Genomic DNA, 19,399 nt, shown 5'->3' with positions numbered 1-19,399 from the left:
GAGGTTGCTGTGAGGCCACAGGCAACAGCTTGAGATTCAAAACAAAACAAACAAACAAAAAAAACCCTATAAGATACCATTTCACAAATACCAGGAAGGCATAATTAAAAAAAAAGAAGAAGTGTTATCCAGAATGTAAAGAAAATAGAGTACAAATATACCTGCTGTTGAGAATGTAAATTTTTTTTTTTTTTTTTTTGAGACAGAGCCTCAAGCTGTCCCCCTGGGTAGAGTGCCGTGGCATTACAGCTCACAGCAACCTCCAACTCCTGGGCTCAAGCGAGTCTCTTGCCTCCGCCTCCCAAATAGCTGGGACCACAGGCGTCCACCACAACGCCTGGCTATTTTTTGGTTGCAGCCGTCGTTGTTTGGCGGGTCCGGGCTGGGGATTCAAACCCGCCACCTTAGGTGTACGTGGCTGGCGCCTTAGTCGGTTGAGCTATAGGCGCCGAGCCGAGAATGTAAATTAATGGCAAACCTGCTTTTCAGAAAATTGTTTGTCTTTCCTCAAAAGGTTAAATGTATCAAGTTACCATGTACAGAGTACCAGCAATGCCTCTCCAATTCAAGAGATGAACAGACATTTGTACATGTTCACAGAGCAGCATTATTCATATCCATAAAGTGGACAAAATCCAAATGTCCTCTTTCGAGTTTTTGAGGAATCTCCATGTGGTTCTCCATAGTGGTTGTACCAATTTACATTCCAATCAACAGTGTGCAAGGGTTCCCCTTCCCCCACATCCCCACCAGCATTCATCACTGCCTATCTCTTTAATAGAAGCCATTTTAAGCCAGGGTAATGTGATATCTTGTGTTTATCTGATTTGTATTTCTGATAACTGATAATTTTTTTTTCTTTTAGAGATAGTCTCACTTCATTGCCCTTGGTAGAGTGCCATGACGTCACAGCTCACCGCAACCTGGGCTTAGCCAATCTCTTGCCTCAGCCTCCCGAGTAGCTGGAACTACAGACACCCACCACAACGCCCAGCTATTTTTTTGTTGCAGTTTGGTCGGGGCCAGGTTTAAACCTGCCACCCTCGGTACATGGGGCCAGTGCCCTTGACTGATAATGTTAAGCACTTTTTTCATATACCTATTAGCCTTTTGTATGTTTTTTTTTTTTTTTGAGAAATGTCTATTCAGATCCTTTGCATGTAATTTAATCAGATTGTTTTCCTAGTGAGCTATCAGAATACCTTATATATTCTGGTTATTAATCCCTTGTCAAATGGATAGTTTGCAATACAGTATTTTCTCACATTTTATGGGTTGTCCCTTCATTTTGTTTCCTTTGCTATGCATATGCTTTTTGGCTTGATGTGCTTTTGCTAATTCTGCTTTTGTTGCCTGTGCTTTGGGGAAGTTACTCAAGAAATCACTGCCCAGACCAATGTCCTCAAGCATTTCCCTTATGTTTTCTTCAGTAATTTCATAGTTTCAATTCTTAGATTTAAGTCCTTAATCCAATTTTATTTGATTTTTGTATATGGCAAGAGATACAGATTTCATTCTTTTGCAGATCCCTCTGCTGGGTATCTGAGTATATCCACAGGAGGGGAAATCAGCATGTTGAAAACCTATCTGCACTCCCATGTTAATCACGGCACTATTCACAACAGTCAAGATATGGAATCAACTTTAATGTTGATAAATGAATAAAGAAACTGTGGCTTACATACACAAAAGACTATTACATAGCCATAAAAAAGAATGAAATCCTGCCCTTTCCAACAACTTGGGTGGAACTGGAGAACATTATGTTAAATCAAGTAAATCAAGCACGGAAAGACAAACTTGCATGCTCTCAGTCGTATGTATGTGGGAGCTAAATATTAAAAACAACTGATCACAGGGACAGAGAGTTGAATAATGGTTACCAGGGGCTGGGAAGGCAATAGAGAGAGAGGAATAAAATGGAGATGGTTAATGGGTACAAAAATATAGTTAGATAGAATAATATTTGATAGCACAACAAAGTGACTATGGGCTTGGTGCCTGTAGCTCAAGCGGCTAGGGCACCAGCCACATATACTGGAGCCGGTGGGTTCAAATCCAGCCTGGGCCTGCCAGACGACAATGACAACTATAACCAAAAAATAACCAGGCATTGTGGCAGGTGCCTGTAGTCCCAGCTACTTGGGAGGCTGAGGCAAGAGAATCGCCTAAGCCCAAGAGAGCTGGAGGCTGATGTGAACTGTGACACCATGACACTCTACCGAGGGTGACAAAGTGAGACACACTCTCTAAAAATAATAATTAAAACCTTAAATTTTAAAAAATCCAACTAATAAATGGATAAAATGTGGTACATACAAACAATGGAACATTGTTCATCAATAAGAAGAAATATCCTGGTTTCTACATACCATTGATCAATAAAATAGACACTGGCTCCATGAAAACTGCCGGTTTAAGAGAGCCTTCAACAGCAAAAAGAAAATACTCAAGGGATGAAAAGAAACATCAAGAGGACATAGGAGAAAGCTGTACAGGTTCCCAAAGACCAAATCTCTGATAATGTAGCAACCAAATTAAGTAATGACAGCAACTGAGTACAGATTTTCTTATTTTACAAAAATGTGAGTATATATTAATGTAAATAAATAAGAAAGGAGATCCATCTGATATTAAAATTCCAACTAATACTTGTAAAAGAAATAATGAAAACAGAAAACTATTACTATTATTTGGGAAACACCACAGTAATTATTTCAAGTGAAAATCATCAAGAAATGCTAAAAATAGTGCGTGGAAAATGAGAAACAGGATTATTTGCAGCATATAAATACATCGCCATAAGGCAAAAATTACAAAGAAAAAAGTACATACTTTTACAGGGGGAGGAACCTGACAGACACCATCCGACTGAAATCATTTGTATTAACACCCAGCAACAGGACACACCTGTGCCTCCTGAAATGATGCGCTGCAAAGGATATACGTCACTTTTCTGACACTCTTACCAAAAATGCAAAGCTTGGGTTTAATCAAGAGAAAACATAAGACAAATCCAAACCAATGGGAATTCTACCAAATAACTGTCCAGCAGTCCTCCAAAGAAAGCATTGTGGTCATGAAAGAGTGAAAGACTAAGGGATCCCAGATGAAAGTTGATCAAGAAAATGCAGCAATTAAATCTAAAATGTGAAAGACCATTAATGAAATGACAAAATTTGAATAAAATCTATAGTTCAATACGGTACTCTTATCAGTGTAACTTCCTGATTTAGATAACTAAATTGTGCTAGCTGCGTAAGAAGGGAGATTTAGGTAGCTGGAAATTCTTTGTACTATTTTTGTTACATTTTTTAAGTCTGAAATTATTTCAAAACTATCTACAGCCATACCACCCTGAACGTACCTGATCTTCTCTGCAATTATTTCAAAATGAAGCTTTTTTCTTTGTTTGCTTTTAAGAGAGGGTCTCACTCTTATTATCTCTGCTACGAGTACAGTGACATCATCATAGTTCTCTGAAATCTCAGACTCCTGGGGTCAAGCCATCCTACTTGTCTCAGCCTCTCTGAGTAGCTGGAACTACACATAATTTTTTGCATACCCACATACACACACACACAGACATGCTATGCAAATGTACACAACATCAACAAGCCTATTATCCTGATGAGGATGACTGTCCTGTATGTTACCTTTAGCCCCAAGTAGCCAACATTACCAACTATAGTGCCACCCTACCTTGCTAGTTTTTCTACGTTTTGTAGAGACAGGGTCTTACTCTTACACAAGCTAGTCCCTCAAACTCCTCAACTCAAGCAATCCTCTACCCTCTGCCTTCCAAACAGCAGGTGTGAATCACTACACACCGCATCCAGCCTCAAAATAAAGATTTTTAAAGCACAAAAACTGAAAATGAAGAACACATTCTCGAAAAATAAAATGAAATACATGTACTCAGATTTTTTTTTGGAAAATTCTAAAAGGAGAAAAACATCAATAGAAGAGAAGTTCTTGATCTAAAATCTGACAGAATGAAAATACCTCTTTCTTTAATGTACATTTCCTTGACTAAGCCTCTCTTTATTTGCCTCCTAATTTTTCTGCTTACTTATGTCCCTCTAAAGATTTATTGGTCTGATTAACACGTAAAAGCTCTTTCTGAAAGTGTTTGCACTGATTTATAATATCCTTCACAGTAAGGATAACTGTAGCTGTAAAGAGCAGTTAAAGTACCGGCTGGAGCCAGACGGCTCAAATTAGATGGACTCCAAGCTCCTGTCTTTTCTAGATATATGACTTTAGACAAAAGGCTTAAAACTCTCTAGCTTTAGTTTCTTCATCTGTAGACTTCATAACAAAGCACTGACCTCAAAGTAAGATTAAAGAAGTTTTCTGAGACCTAAAAAAGTTAGCTTTTACTTATGTAGTATATGCTTTATATTATTATAAAAGGTCTTTTCATATAGTTGGTACCACTATAAGTTACTACACTCAAAAAAAAACCAAAAAACAAAAAACAGTCAATGGTGACTTTCCAGAGTCCTATTATTGGGGAAAAAAAAATCCAATTTCCAAAGCTACACAATGGTTGATATGGATATAACAGAATAAAACATAAAGGAAAAGGACTTGGCCTCTGGAGCAGGCACAGCAAAATCTCATGGAGGAAAGATTTCACATGTCTTGAAATGCTGAAGCTGTGGACTAATAGGTGTTTTTATATAAAATGAATAAACACTAGCGACAAAAGATAAAATCTCTTATGGTAAGAGATACATAAGACTTTTTAAAAAGATTAACAAGAGGAAAATAATTCAGTTGCTAAAATGTTCAATAATGGCAAATGAAAGGAACAAGAGACATACTCAGACTTGCCTAAAGAAAGGAAGGAGAAAACTAAAATCACCGGAGGAAATGAGCTAAGTTTAAATACCAGGCCCTGGCTCAGCGCCTGTGGCTGAAGTAGCTAAGGCGCCAGCCACGTACACCCAAGGTGAGAGTTCCAATCCAGCCCAGGCCCGCCAAACAACCATGACGGCTGAAACCAAAAAAAAAAAAAAAAAATAGCTGGGCACTGTGGCAGGCGCCTGTGGTCCCAGCTACTCGGGAGGCTGAGGCAGGGGACTTGCTTGAGCCCAGGAGTTGGAGGTTGCTGTGAGCTGTGATGCCACAGCACTCTACCCAGGGGGACAACTTGAGGCTCCTGTCTCAATAAATAAATAAATAAATAAATACCAAGCCCTTCAGAAAGTGACAGCAGCGGGAAGGCCAGCATGGAGAAAAGGCTGGCTTTCACAGTCGTCTACTTCTCAAAGGAAAAGAACAGACAATCCATGATAAGACAAGTTGAGGTAAGAGCAAAAGACAGATAGAAGTCAAATTAGATCTTGAAGGAATAACATGGGTAACAGAGCAAGAATGAAAAAAGGAGTGGCAGCGACATGGAGGAGGTCAGGAGAGCTTAAAGCAGGGCTACATGAGAAATGATAGCCAGGCTCACGCCAGACTCTGGGGTTAAGAATTAACAGAAAGATACTCTTAATGTTATTGTCTTCTTCTGTAAGAGTTCAGTTTCTATAGTAATTTGAATATATCTATCAAAGAATACAAATGTGCTCTATGTGCATTAGCAAAATAAAAAATTGAAAACATAAGCATAAAATATTTTCATTATTTAACAAATATATACCATTATCAGGAATTGGTTCCATGTCCCATGGACTAAGTTTTTCAATCTCAGTATTATCCCACCTGTTAAAAGACAACAAAATTCTGATTAGGCTTTCATAAAACAAACTGTGGATGATAGCTAGGAATCTTTATGAAAGTAAACAAAAAGATACAAAATGTGAAAACCTCATGGCAACAGATTTTAAACATTAACCAATTAATTTTTTAATCAAATATTTTAAGGAGGATACATTATGAAAACGAAAAAATGTATTAGGCGTTTAAGAACAAAACCAGAAATCCAGGGTGGCCTGTGCCCAGAGTAACTGAAGAATAACAAAAGTATGAAGGCCTTGAATGCATTGGCTGAGGATGTTAGTTAAAGGAAATCCTAGAAAGCTACAGAAAGAGGCCCAGAGATGCAAACAGAACTTCAACCAAGGAGAGTACCAATGAAGAGAAAACAAGCACATGTCTGAAAGACAATCCAGAGGTCAGAGTTGCACGAGTTAATGACAGATAAGAGGGGTGTCTGTTAGAAACCTGAAACTTGCATTATTCATACATGACCTACCACACTGAATTAGTTACAGATGAGTAGTTTTCATCTGTATACAAACCTAACAATGTAACACTGGAAATGACTATCAGGATACTGTGGTTGATATGGCTCTTGACTTAACACTGTTCCAAACCACCAAGCATCATCAATAATAGAGCGGAATCTATCACCTGTAAGAGAAATGATCGGGTCTAAGGCATCTATTTACTAACATTTATTAACATTTTTTAATGTCCAAAATACCACGATACAAATAATACAGAAATAAATTGCTTCATGACTTGGGATATTAAAAAAAATGAAATCTGGGTGACACCTATGGCTCAGTTGAGTAGGGCACCAGCCCCATATACTGAGTGTGGTGGGTTCAAACCTGGCCCTGGCCAAAATGCAACTAAAAAAATGAAATCAAAGTATATCTTAAAATGAGCCCTCCTTCTACACGTCAGTCATCTTCATTGATAAAAAAGATTTTACTTTTAACCATTTACTAAAGGTATATAACCACACAACATAAATTAGGACAAAATGGTTTGTAACTATGCTTGTTTAGTAGATTCAAAAGTCCACTCTATAATAAGTCATATAACATTTTACAACATGAAGCAAAGAACAAAGTTTAACAAAATCCAAAAATATCTTACAATAATGTGTGCTATCAATATATACTTGCTAAATAAGTATAGTAAATACATATACTTATAAAAAACGTAACACTTCCTGGCTCAGCACCCGTAGCACAGTGGGTACAGCGCCAGCCACATACACCGAGGCTGCTAGGTTCGAACCCTGCCCAGGCCAGTTAAAACAACAATGACAACTGCAGCAACAACAAAAACAAACAAACAAACAAAAAAAATAGCCAGGTGTTGGGTAGTCCCAACTACTTGGGAAGCTGAACCAAGAGAATTGCTTAACCCCAAGAGTTGGAGTTTGCTGGAGGTTGGAGGAGCTATGACATCATAGTACTCTACCAAGGGGGACACAGTGAGACTGTCTCCAAAACAAAAACAAAAAACACTTCCTAAAGAATGAAACAAAATTATGAAAGTAACTATGGTAATAGTTTAATCTGTAATTATTTTAAAATTACTATGTAAACACCTCCACATAAAACAGTGTTCTAATTTGTAAGTCACACATTAAAAATCAAATCTAAACATATACTCAGAAGGAAAAAAATCCAAATTATTTAAAAGAAATAAACACCCACATATCCCACTATCTCATCATAATAGAAAAGCAGGCAAGCAGATCTCAGAAGGACTTCTAGACAAACCAAGAAAAACATAAAAAGAAAAATTTAACCTCAGTAGTTTTAGGTTATATAGATTCCGAAATGTATTCTACAAGTGTATCTAACACTTCAACTAGTGAAATAAACTGTATTTGAATGTTTTCAATATATTAAAAAAGAAACAGACTGCTGAAATAACCTGATCTCTTCCTTCCCATCCATCCCAATGTTTTCTTCCTTTTCTTCTTCTTTTTTTTTTTTTAAGAGTTAGAGTCTCACTTTATCACCCTTGATAGAGTGCTATGGCATCACAGCTCATAGCAACCTCTGGCCCTTGGGGTTAGGTGATTCTCTAGACTCAGCCTCCCGAGTTACTGGGATTACAGGCACCCGCCACAACGCCCGGCTATTTTTTGTTACAGTTTGGCTGGGGCTGGGTTTGAACCTGCCACCCTGGTGTATGGGGCCAGCATCCTACCACTGAGCCACAGATGGTGCCCAAGTAATAAGGTCTTAACACCATTTATTAATGTATACACCCAATGACACAGCCCGAGTAAAACTTAATAGTTCTAGTAAGACACCAAGAACTAATAAAAGGAGAATGAGCTACCCTACGTGACTAAAGTCAAACAACACAAGCATCCCAGACAGCATTCATTAGACTGAACATATACACACCTATAAAATAGGCACTGTAGTTGCTAACCAGAACAACCTGACCTAATTACATTCATCAGTTACATCCTGAAATTAATGACCTACCTCCACAGATCTAAACAAGTGAGCTCTCAGCTCCGCGCCTGTAGCTCAGCAGCTAGGGCCCCAGCCACATACACCAGGGCTGGTGGGTTCGAATCCAGCCCGGGCCTGCCAAACAACAATGACAACTACAACCAAAAAATAGTGGGGTGTTGTGGTGTTGTGCGCCTATAGTCCCAACTACTTGGGAGGCTGAGGCAGGAGAATTGCTTAAGCCCAAAAAAGAGTTTGAGGTTGCTATGAGCTATCACGCAACAGCACTCTACTGAGGGTGACATAGTGAGACTCTGTCTCAAAAAAAAAAGTGAGCTCTCCTTAAATGATCACCACAAAAATCATATGCAAGTCATTTAGTACCAACACTAAGATAATTTCATATTTTCTATCCATCCATTTATCACATGGTTATAAAAAAGGATAAGTATACATGATTTTTTTATTTCTTAAAGAAATAGTTTCAAGTTTTTTGCTCATTTAATTCTAAGTTGTTACAATATCAAAGATAACATATTTTGGCATACCAAAACATTATCAGTATGAAATCTGAATTTTTTTTTTTTTTTTTAAGATAGAGTTTCACTTTGTCGCCCTGGGTAGAGTGCCTTGGCATCATAGCTCACAGCAAGCTCAAACTCCTGGCTCAAGTGATTCACTTGCCTCAGCCTCCCTGAGTAGCTGGGATTACAGGCACCCTATAACACCCTGCTATTTTTTAGAGATGGGGTCTCGCTCTTGCTCAGACTGCTCTTGAATTCAAGAGTTCAAGCAATCCACCCACCTCAACCTCCCAGAGTGCTAGGATTACAGGCATGAACCACCACACCTGGCCCTTAAAATTACTTTACAATCTTCTGATTGTTTTAGATCCTAAGATAACTGCATAAATTATATCAGTGTTTTGTCAAGGCAAGTGATTCTCTTGCCTCTGCCTCCCAAGTAGCTAGGACTACAGGTGCCCAGCTATGAAACCAGTCTATCTTACTAGTGTATTTTAATTATTATTTCAATATGTAATAAAAGAAAAAATATTATTCCAGTGTTAACATCATAAACCATAAGAAAAGGTGCTTGTTTCAAAAGTCTACACAGAATCAGTTAAGTATGAAGCCCTAAGCAAAATATAATCTAAAGGTCACTTAATATTTCTTTCCAGAATTTACACACTTGTATGCTTCATAATTAAGAGGCCACAACCAGAAAGTTAGACCAATAAAATGTGAGACAAAGACTATATAATACTCAATAAGGACTTACATGACTGCCAATTCCGCTGCCTTGCTTCATCATAAAATTGACGTAATACGAGAAAGTCAATAACATCTGGCATATCATGGTATCTAAAGAAAAATTTAAAAATTACTAAATTCCCTACATAGTTTAGAGCAACACTATCCAAAAGAAACATGACAGGAACTACATATGTAATTTTTAATTTTCAACCAGCCATACATACATACATACATACATACATATATATATATATGTATATTTTGAGACAAAGTCTTACTTGGTCACCCTTGGTAGAGTGCCATGGCATCTTAGTTCACAGCAAACTCAAACTCTTGGGTTCAAGTGATCCTCTTGCCTCAGCCTCCCAAGTAGCTGGGACTATAGGTGCCCACCACAATGCCTAGCTGGTTTTTTTTTTGAAGACAGGGTCTCACTCTGGCTCAGGCTGATCTTGAACCTGTGAGCTCAGGCAATCCATCCGCCTTCCAAGTGCTGAGATTACAGGCATGAGCTACCATGTCTGGCCCCAACCAGCCATATTTTAAAAAAGAAATGAGTGTTTTATTTTATTTTGTTTTTTGAGACAAAGTCTCACTTTGTTGCCCTTGGTAAAGTGCTATGGCGTCATAGCTCACAGCAACCTCAAACTCTTGGGCTTAAGCAATTAACTTGCCTCAGTCTCCCAAGTAGCTGGGACCAGTCTATCTTAATAGTGTATTTTAATTTAATTATTTCAATATGTAATCAATATAGAATAATGAGATGTTTTTCTTCATACCAAGTCTTCAAAGTGCAATGTGCACATTTAATCCACTCAATTTCAATGTTCAATTTTTAAACATTATCCATGTTTCAAGTATTCAATGGCTAGAAGCTACCATACTGGACAGCACAAGGATAGCAAATTATTCCAAAATTTTCTCAAGAACAAAAGCAGAAATAATTTTGCATATAGGCCAGAATTCTCCACCCACCATTGTTAAGTGGCATGAAAAACTGGACAAAACAGACCACTCATGCCTAACTGTTGCCATGCCGTATCTATTGCTACTTCGATTAAAAGTTCAACCCCCACTCCACACCTTAAAATGTCCACAGTGTTCTACTAGATACTCTGCAGCCAAATGGAAAGGGCATGCCAATCTTTAAAGAGCAAGATGGAAGATCTAAATTTAAAAAGTTCCCTCTAAAAAACTAATACGTACCTAATAGAGAAAGATTTATCCATAAGTTTTCCAGTCGCTGGATCTATAAATGCTAGTTTGAGGCAACAGAGTGTAGGGGGCCCAACCTCATATCGTATTCCAACTATTTTGACCAATTCTTGATCCTTTAACAGACATTTTTTAAAAAAACAAATAAATGGTTAAAAAATTAAAACACAGCAATTTCTCAATACTATAGTTCTTCACATATTACTAAATTAAGCAAAATCATACATTGGGGCTTCTACCTCAGCAGACAACTTTACCATTAATTATAATCATTCTGCTAACTCTCTACATCTTTTGGAAGACACATTTAAAACAGTTTCTAATATAAGGAATATACTTACTCTTCTAGTCAGTATATACACACTTTAGAAAATACACCACAGGCCAGGCACGGTGGCTCATGCCTGTAATTCTAGCACTCTAGTAGGCTGAGACAAGTGAATTGCCTGAGTCAGAAGTTCCAAATCCAACCTGACCAAGAGGGAGACCCCGTCTCTACTAAAAATAAAAAAACTGCCTACGAGTTGTGGTGGGCTTCTGTAGTCTCAGCTACTTGGGAGGCTTAGACAAGAGGACTGCTTGAGCCCAAGAGTTTGAAGTTGCTGTGAGCTCTGACACTATGGCACTCTACCAAGGGTGATGAAAAGAGACTTTGTCTCCCCCCTCCCAAAAAAACATAAAAATTTAAAAATGAAAATAAAAATCACCGATCACTTGATTATCTAAAAACAAAGACAATCACTAACAATCTGACATAGTTCCTTCTGGCTTGTCTTCATATAAACAAGTTCTGTTAATATTTATACAGTTTTCTATCATGCAATCAAAATGTATAAGCATTTTACTTACTCACATATTCACATATATTCCTCAAAAACCTGATATTAAGTTTCTGCCAAGTATATTTAAATAATAACATTTGTTGAGAACCTATGATGAGCTGGGACTTATTCCAGGCGGTAGAGTAGGGATGGGATAGTGAACAGGACTAGTCCCAGCCAGGATGGAGTTGCCATTACCAAACTGCCCCCTAACGTCATGTCATTGATAATAAAAACACAATAGATTATTCTTGCATTTATTCACTGAACAAGTATGTGATTATTATAATATGCCAGACAAAGTGCTAAATATAGTCAATTCTCAATGCTTGCAGTAGTTATGTTCCATAAAGTCACCTAAATCACTGACTACTACATCAATGCTATAGGGGAAATACGAGTCACAACACTGTAGTCAATCAATGAATATGTAACCTGACTTATATGTGTTTCTGTTTAAAGGCACTTGCGTTGTTGATTCATGATCACTGAACTCACATCTAACAGCAATATAACTCAAACCTAAATTAAGCTTTTCTCAACAAGTATCTTCTCCTTAAGGTATTTCACAGCCTTCTTGAACACAGCAATGCCACACATCAACAAGCAAGGTCACTAACTAAAACCACAAAAATGGGAAACATGGAATGAAATAGATCACAAAAAGGATATTCATTTGCAGTATGAGAACTGAAACAAGGAAGCAAAGTATCACCTTGTTCAACCTCAAATATAAATATGCCCATTAAGCAGCTCAAATTTTCTGCCGCTCTGTGCATGTCCTGGAATGACTGACCAGAAAGCTCCAAGTATTTACTGTGGGGTTACAAAAAACTTATAGCAAACAGGTGCTTCCCAAATACAGAAACCATGAATAAGAACTGACTTCTTAGGCACACTGTACTCAAGTGAAAAAGCTAAGTAAAACTTCAATTGTATATTAAGCCAAATTCATAGAAGCAGAGCCAGTAAGTTGAATATAAAAGTGTTAAGAACAGCTATCTTTGTAAAATAACTGTTTATTTAAGTCATTAAAAGTATCTAAACTGGGCGGCACCTATGGCTCAGTGAGTAGGGCACTGGACCCATATACCAAGGGTGGCGAGTTCGAACCTGACCCCAGCCAAACTGCAACAAAAAAATAGCCGGGCGTTGTGGCAGGCACCTGTAGGCCCAGCTACTTGGGAGGCTGAGGCAAGAGAATCACCTAAGCCCAGGAACTGGAGGTTGCTATGAGCTGTGTGACACCACAGCACTCTACTGAGGGTGACAAACTGAGACTCTGTCTCCCCCCCTCAAATAAAGCACCTAAACTATATAAAGGTATAAATAAAATAAAAATCACTTATAATCATTTATATTTTGATGTTTTGCTTATCTACTAACATCTTTAAATTTTGCTATCATAACCCAAATACCATTTCACAATCCATTTTTCTTTTTGAGACAGTCTTACTATGTCACCTTTGGTAGAGTGTCATTGCGTCACAGCTCACAGCATCCTCAAACTCTTAGGCTTAAGTGATTCTCTTGCCTCAACCTCCAAGTAGCTGGGACTACAGGCGCCTGACACAACGCCCGGCTATTTTTTTGGTTGTTAAGTGTCATTGTTGTTTGGCAGGCCCCAGCTGCATTTGAACCTGCCAGCTCCAGTGTATGTCACCGGCACCCTAGCCACTGAACTACAGGCGCCGAACTGTACAATCCATTTTTCATCTACATTGTAGAAATGTATTCATCATTCATTCAACAAGTATTTTTAAAGCCTCAATTAGAATGTAGGCTCTGTATTCATTCACTATTTCAGAATATTTGGGGGCTTTTTTCCAATTTTTACTTTCATAAACAGTAAGATGGAACTACAATACTCTCATACTTGAAAAGCATTTCTGCTTGCTTTGTAAAATACTCAAAGTAAAATCATAGATGTAAAACTTCTTAAAATACATTTCAGTTTCAATTTCTATAACCAAAATGCCCACTATAGGAAGACTGGACAACTTGATGCACTCCATCTGCATTTTGATTATCTGTTAACCAACCCAGCTGGATTGGGTGCCTCACACCTATAATCTAGCACTCCAGGAGACCAAGGCAGACAGATTACCTAAATTCACAAGTTCAAGACCAGCCTGAGCTATAGCAAACTCTTGTCTCTAAAAATAGCCAAGTGTTGTGGTAGGTCCCAGTAGTCCCAGCTACTCAAGAGACTAAGGCTAGAGAAATCACTTAAGCCCAAGAATCTGAGGTTGCTGTGAGCTCCGATGCCACGGGGGCAACAAAGTGAGACTCCATCTCCAAAAAAAAATCTTTGCTACTTGCCAAAATGTGGCATTTTCTTTCTTGAACTAAAACGAAACAAAATTATAGAATGGGCTACATATCAGGAAGGTAAAATTATTTCCTTATTTTATTATGCATGAAGTAAAACCATTATTTCAAGTTTTTCTTCTTCTGAAAACTTACATGTTTTCTTGTGAAAATCTGTCTTGGATATATGGACATCTTTAAGATAAATATCATATGATGCCATGCTGCCCTCCTTAGACTCTACAAAGTTACATTTAACACTTTATAAAACATACAAATCAGCGATACACAAATTCTGCCTATTAATAAATCAATCATCTCCACAGAATTTTAAGGAATGCTAATAGTAGAAATTTTCTTAATATTTTATTTTTAATTATTATGAATACAGGCCAGGCACAATGGCTCACGCCTATAATCCTAACATTCTGGGAGGCCGAGGGAGGTGGATTGCTTGAGCTCAAGAGTTTGAGACCAGGGGGAGCAAAGGCCAGATCCTGCCTTTACTAAAAATAGAAAAACTGAGGCAAGAGGATCACTTGAGCCCAAGAGTTGGAGGTTGCTGTGAGCTATGACACCACAGCACTCTACCCAGGGCAAAGGCTTGAGACTCTGTCTTTAAAATAAATATTATATACATATATAAAATATAGATACATAATAGTTATATATTTTTATAGGGTAGATGCATTGACTTGACGCAGGCATATATAAAACATATTAATCAAATCAGGGTAAGTGGAGTATCCATTACCTCAGGCATTTATCATTTATGTTAAGAACATTCCAATTCTACGCTTTTACTTATTTTAATGGATATCCTAGCTTATTGTTGATTATGGTCACTTTTTTGGGCAGTAATGTTTTCAAGTATGCAAAAAAATAATGAAATATGATTCCAGTAGGTTTTTAAATGGATTTATAATGTAAATATATGTATGTTAATATTTAATGATTTAATAATACCATCGCCCTACCCTTAGATCCATTTTTCTCCACGGTTCCTTGTTAGGGTTCAGTTCATAAATGTTATTTCTTCTGACAGCCTCAATATAAGCTTCATGACCCTGTCGAAAATATATTACCTACAAAAGAGAAGTAATACATTTAAAAACATAAAGCTAAGGAGCAATGCAAATTTTGATTTAGACTCCATTAATACCTCATCACCCATCTGAGGAACAAAAGGAGACTTGCGAAGTGTGGTGTCAGTAATCCAAACTGGAGGATGAAATTCATATAAATGTTCCATATTTGCAAGCTCCGCTGGAGTCATCCTCTGCAAATTCTGCCAAGGGGAAAAGAACAAAGTTTACTACATTGAAAAGGGGCAGTATGTACTGTTTAAAAGAAAAACGAGAAAGAAACTTCACCACTCAGAGTGACTAAGATTTGGTATATCCATCTAATTATTAGTTTTTAAACAGCACCATAAACAGCATTTTAAACAAATCTAGAGATTTGTTTCCTTAACATACATATGACTGTATTGCTTCTAAAAGCATTGTAAATCTACCCAGCACTTTCCTAGCATCATCACCGGAATTCCTTATAGATTCTTCACTACATTTCACATTAAATGGTGTGGGGGGTGGGGTGGGGAGTTAATAGCCAACCTACATCCTCTTTCACACACAGCCTCTTCTGCCAAGACTCCACTCTAATCATGGCCACAGGGTAACCATCCCAAGAAGCTTCCTCTTGATTTGAGGTTTTAAAACTAGTAATTTTAAAATATGACCACAAATTCTTTGTTATTTTTTTCTTCAAGATGTGAAAGTTAAGTCTACTCCTCTTCAGTGTAGGCTGCACTCAGTGACTCACTTCAACCAAATACACATATAATACAGGAGAAGAAACCGTGTGCCACTTTAGGTCATAAAGACAATATAGGTTACCACTTGCCACTCTGCATGATCATTCACTCTGAGGAAAGTCATGAGGACCCTCAAGAGGCCCATATGGCAAGGAACTGAGTCCAACAGCCACACAAACCACACAAACCAGGTTGGAAAGAATACCATCCAGCCTCCACCAAGCAGGGTGACTGTAACACCAGTCAACATGACAAACCTCATGAAGTACAATCACCCAACAGCCCCCAAATTCCTGATCCACCTAAATATGAAATATAAAATATTTGTTCTATTGAGCACTTATGCTTTAGGGTGATTTGTTACACAGCAATAGATGATAACTACTAAGACTTAACATCTTTAAAATACAACCTACAAAAGATAAACACATACAACATACATACACATATAATAACAAAACATGGATGATGGTACAATCATGAAGACAGAACAGGTAAGATAAAAATGGTAAACATAGCAACAGACAAAACAGAAAGCACCTTAAAATGCCTTGAAGTCTATTTTTGGTGTTGAAATTGGACAAAATAAGATCTATGGTGGGATTCTCAACAAAATATAGTTTTTTAACTGCCAAGCGCACAGTACTCAGATAGTGGAAGCAGACAGACATTAAGTAGCTTTTGCAAAAAATAAATTGATTTTTTTACATTTGACTTCTGCTGACAAAACACTGTTAATAAATAAAAGCTCCAATTTCTCAAAGATTTCTAAATTACTAAATACTTTCTAAAGTTACCAAATATGGAAAACTACAGTGCTATAAAACTAGAGAGACAGGTTCTCTTAAATACACTCTTCTTACCTCTTTTTTAGGCTTGCTTACTTTCTTCTTCCGTCGTCGTCGTCTTTTTGGAGGAGATAAATTTTCAGTAGACAGCTCATCTTCTGAAGTACTACAAAATCGAGTAACTCGCCGCCGACATGACATTCGTAAAGGAGGCTGTAAATTGATACCTGCATCAGCTGTCCAATCAGAATATCTAGATGAAGAGTCACTAAAAAAGAAGAATACTTAAGTTGTATGGAAACAAAACATAAGCATTAAGAGCAAGTCAATCGTACTAAATTGAGGGGAAGCGAACATTCCAGGAAGATTTAATTTGAATATTCTGCCCTCACTACCAAAAAAGTATTTAAATCTTCACTAACACTAGAAATCAGGAAAGGACGTAAGCCTCAAAAATTGTTTTATGTATACAAGAGATGAGATCTGATGGAAAACTAATAACTCCCCTTTTCAGAAAACAAAGCACAGGGTTATGGCAACAACAGAGGTCATACCAAACCCTAAGAGCAGGACCCACCACCACACGTTAGAGGAGACTATGGTATAGAGTAAGAACTTTAATTGGAATCACAAGCTGTCAATGAATATCCTGAGAAGCCCAAGTATTACCACATGAAATTAAAAGCTGTAAGTGGTCAGCTTCTAGTGGTAGCCACAACCTGGAGCAAAAGTAGAGTTAAAGAAGAATCTAGATACAGAAAACTAGCCCCTGGACCACTGTTAGCTTCAGCAAACACAGAAAAGGAAAATAAAACTCTTTAGTGAGGCCACCCTTGTCTCAAATTTAACCAAACACCTTTAAATCTCCATAAAACACACAGACACACAATTCTAAAGGTATTTATACCTATTTATAAAAATTATGGGAGCAGGGCAGCGTCCCACAGCTCAGTGGATGGGGCACCAGCCACATACACTGAGGCTGAGGCTGGTGAGTCTGAACCCAGCCTGGGCCTGCTAAAACAATGACCACTGCAACCAAAAAAAAAAAAAAAAAAAAAGCGGGGTGTTGTGGCAGACGCCTCTAGTCCCAGCTGTTTGGGAGGCTAAAGCAAGAGAACTGCTTAAGCCCAAGAGTTTGAGATTGCTGTGAGCTATGACGCCACAGTACTCTACTCAGGACGTCAGTTTGAGACTCTGTCTCAAAAATAAATAAATAAATAAACATTAAATAAATAAAAATTATGAGGGCATAAAGTTGAATAAGGCTAGGTGCAGTGGGTCACGCCTGTAATCCTACCACTCTGGGAGGTTAAGGCAGAAAGATCACTTGAACTCAGGAGTTCAAGACCAGCCTGGGCAAGAACAAGACCGCCTCTCTACAAAAAATAGAAAAATTATCTAGGACTGGTGGCGCACACCTGTCCCCACTACCCGAGAGACTGAGGTGAAAGGATCACTTTGGCACTGTAGCCCAGGCATCAGAGCAAGACGCTGCCTCCAAAAAAAAAAAGAAAAAGAAGGAAGAAAAGCTGGATGAAAAGACAATGAAAATAAATAAAACAGTGTTCTCGGGATGGGGGGGGGATAGAGTGGAAATGATTTAATGAGTACAGAGTTCCAGGGGGTTGTTTTTTTTGTTTTTGTTTTTTTTTTTTTGGAGACCGAATTTCACTTAGTCGCCCTCAGTAGAGGGCCATGGTAACTTAACTCACAGCAACCTCAAATTCTTGGGTTAAGATCCTCTTGCCTCATACTCCGAAGTAGCTGGCACTACAGACACCTGCCACACGCCCAGCTATTTTTTAGAGACAGGGTCTCACTCTTGCCCAGGCTGATCTCAAACTCATGAGCACAGGCAATCCACCCACCTCCACCTCCCAAAGTGCTAGGATTACAGGTGGGAGCCACTGTGCCCAGCCCAGAGCTCCAGTTTAAAAAGTAAACAAGGGGCAGCACCTGTGGCTCAGCGAGTAGGGTGCCAGCCCCATATACAGAGGGTGGTGGGTTCAAACCCAGCCCCGGCCAAACTGCAACCAAAAAAAAAAAAAAAAAGGAGCCAGGCATTGTGGTGGGCGCCTTGGTCCCAGCTACTCAGGAGGCTGAGGCAAGAGAATTGCCTAAGCCTAAGAGCTGGAGGTTGCTGTAAGCTGTGATGCCAGGGCACTCTACCGAGGGCAACAAACTCTGTCTCAAAAAAATAAATAAGTAAACAAGGTTCTAGAGACTAGCTGCCAAACAACATAGATGTGCCTAACACTGTGGCTGTACCTAAGAATACTGAACTACACAATTAAAAACGGTTAAGACGGGCTCGGCGCCCATAGCATAGTGATCACAGTGCCAGCCACATACAGAGAGGCTGGTGAGTTCGAACCCAGCCCAGGCCAGCTAAACAATGACAACTGAAACAAAAAACAGCCAGGTGTTCCGACAGGCACCTATAGTCCTAGCTACTTAGGAGACTGAAGCAAGAGAATTTAAGGCCAAGAGTTGGAGGTTGCTGTGATCTGTGATGCCCTGGCACTCTACAAAGGACAACACAGTGAGACTCTGTCTCAAACAAAAAAATGGTTAAGATGTTTTTATGTCTTGTAAACATTTTTGAAAGGCAATGAAAACAACCATATTCTTAAAAAAAGAAGAATCACTTCAGCTTCTTATCATAATGAAGTAAAAGACAATAAGAAAGAAAGCAGAGACTACTTTGACAGTGGTTTAGACGAAGATAGTATCAATGAAAACAAAAGATGATCTGAGTGATACTTAGGAAGAATTTCGTATACATGACTATGGACAGACTGTACAGAGAGAAGAGAGATTAATGTCCAGGTATACAGCCTGAACAACTGCTGAGATGAAGGTGACATTTAACAAGAAGGGCAAAAGAGGTTGATATTTTAGTCCTATGAAATTTGGCTCCTAGGCTCGGCGCCTGTGGCTCAAGTGGCTAAGGTGCCAGCCACATACACCTAAGGTGGTGGGTTTCAATCCAGCTCGGGCCCGCCAAACAATGATGGCTACA

At 38.4% G+C, this 19,399-nt stretch overlaps 1 protein-coding gene across 1 annotated transcript in view; it reads right to left on the bottom strand.

Annotated features, from left to right (window-relative positions):
• The window catches only part of BRWD1 (bromodomain and WD repeat domain containing 1), a 129,163-nt gene that overhangs the window by 38,220 nt on the left and 71,544 nt on the right, over window positions 1–19,399 (bottom strand). Inside the window, exons 23-29 of the mRNA XM_023519584.1 lie at window positions 16,450–16,642; window positions 14,933–15,058; window positions 14,748–14,855; window positions 10,631–10,755; window positions 9,450–9,532; window positions 6,255–6,366; window positions 5,654–5,715 (exon numbers count right to left, since the gene is read on the bottom strand). Of these exons, the coding sequence (XP_023375352.1) occupies window positions 5,654–5,715; window positions 6,255–6,366; window positions 9,450–9,532; window positions 10,631–10,755; window positions 14,748–14,855; window positions 14,933–15,058; window positions 16,450–16,642 (809 nt within the window). The remainder of the gene's footprint in view (window positions 1–5,653; window positions 5,716–6,254; window positions 6,367–9,449; window positions 9,533–10,630; window positions 10,756–14,747; window positions 14,856–14,932; window positions 15,059–16,449; window positions 16,643–19,399) is intronic.

Source organism: Otolemur garnettii, unplaced genomic scaffold (assembly GCF_000181295.1).
Source record: "Otolemur garnettii isolate 467f Iridium unplaced genomic scaffold, OtoGar3 scaffold00180, whole genome shotgun sequence".
Taxonomy (NCBI): domain Eukaryota; kingdom Metazoa; phylum Chordata; class Mammalia; order Primates; family Galagidae; genus Otolemur; species Otolemur garnettii.
The sequence above is the reverse complement of the archived record's forward strand: the minus strand, read 5'-3'. Positions and strand labels throughout refer to the sequence as shown.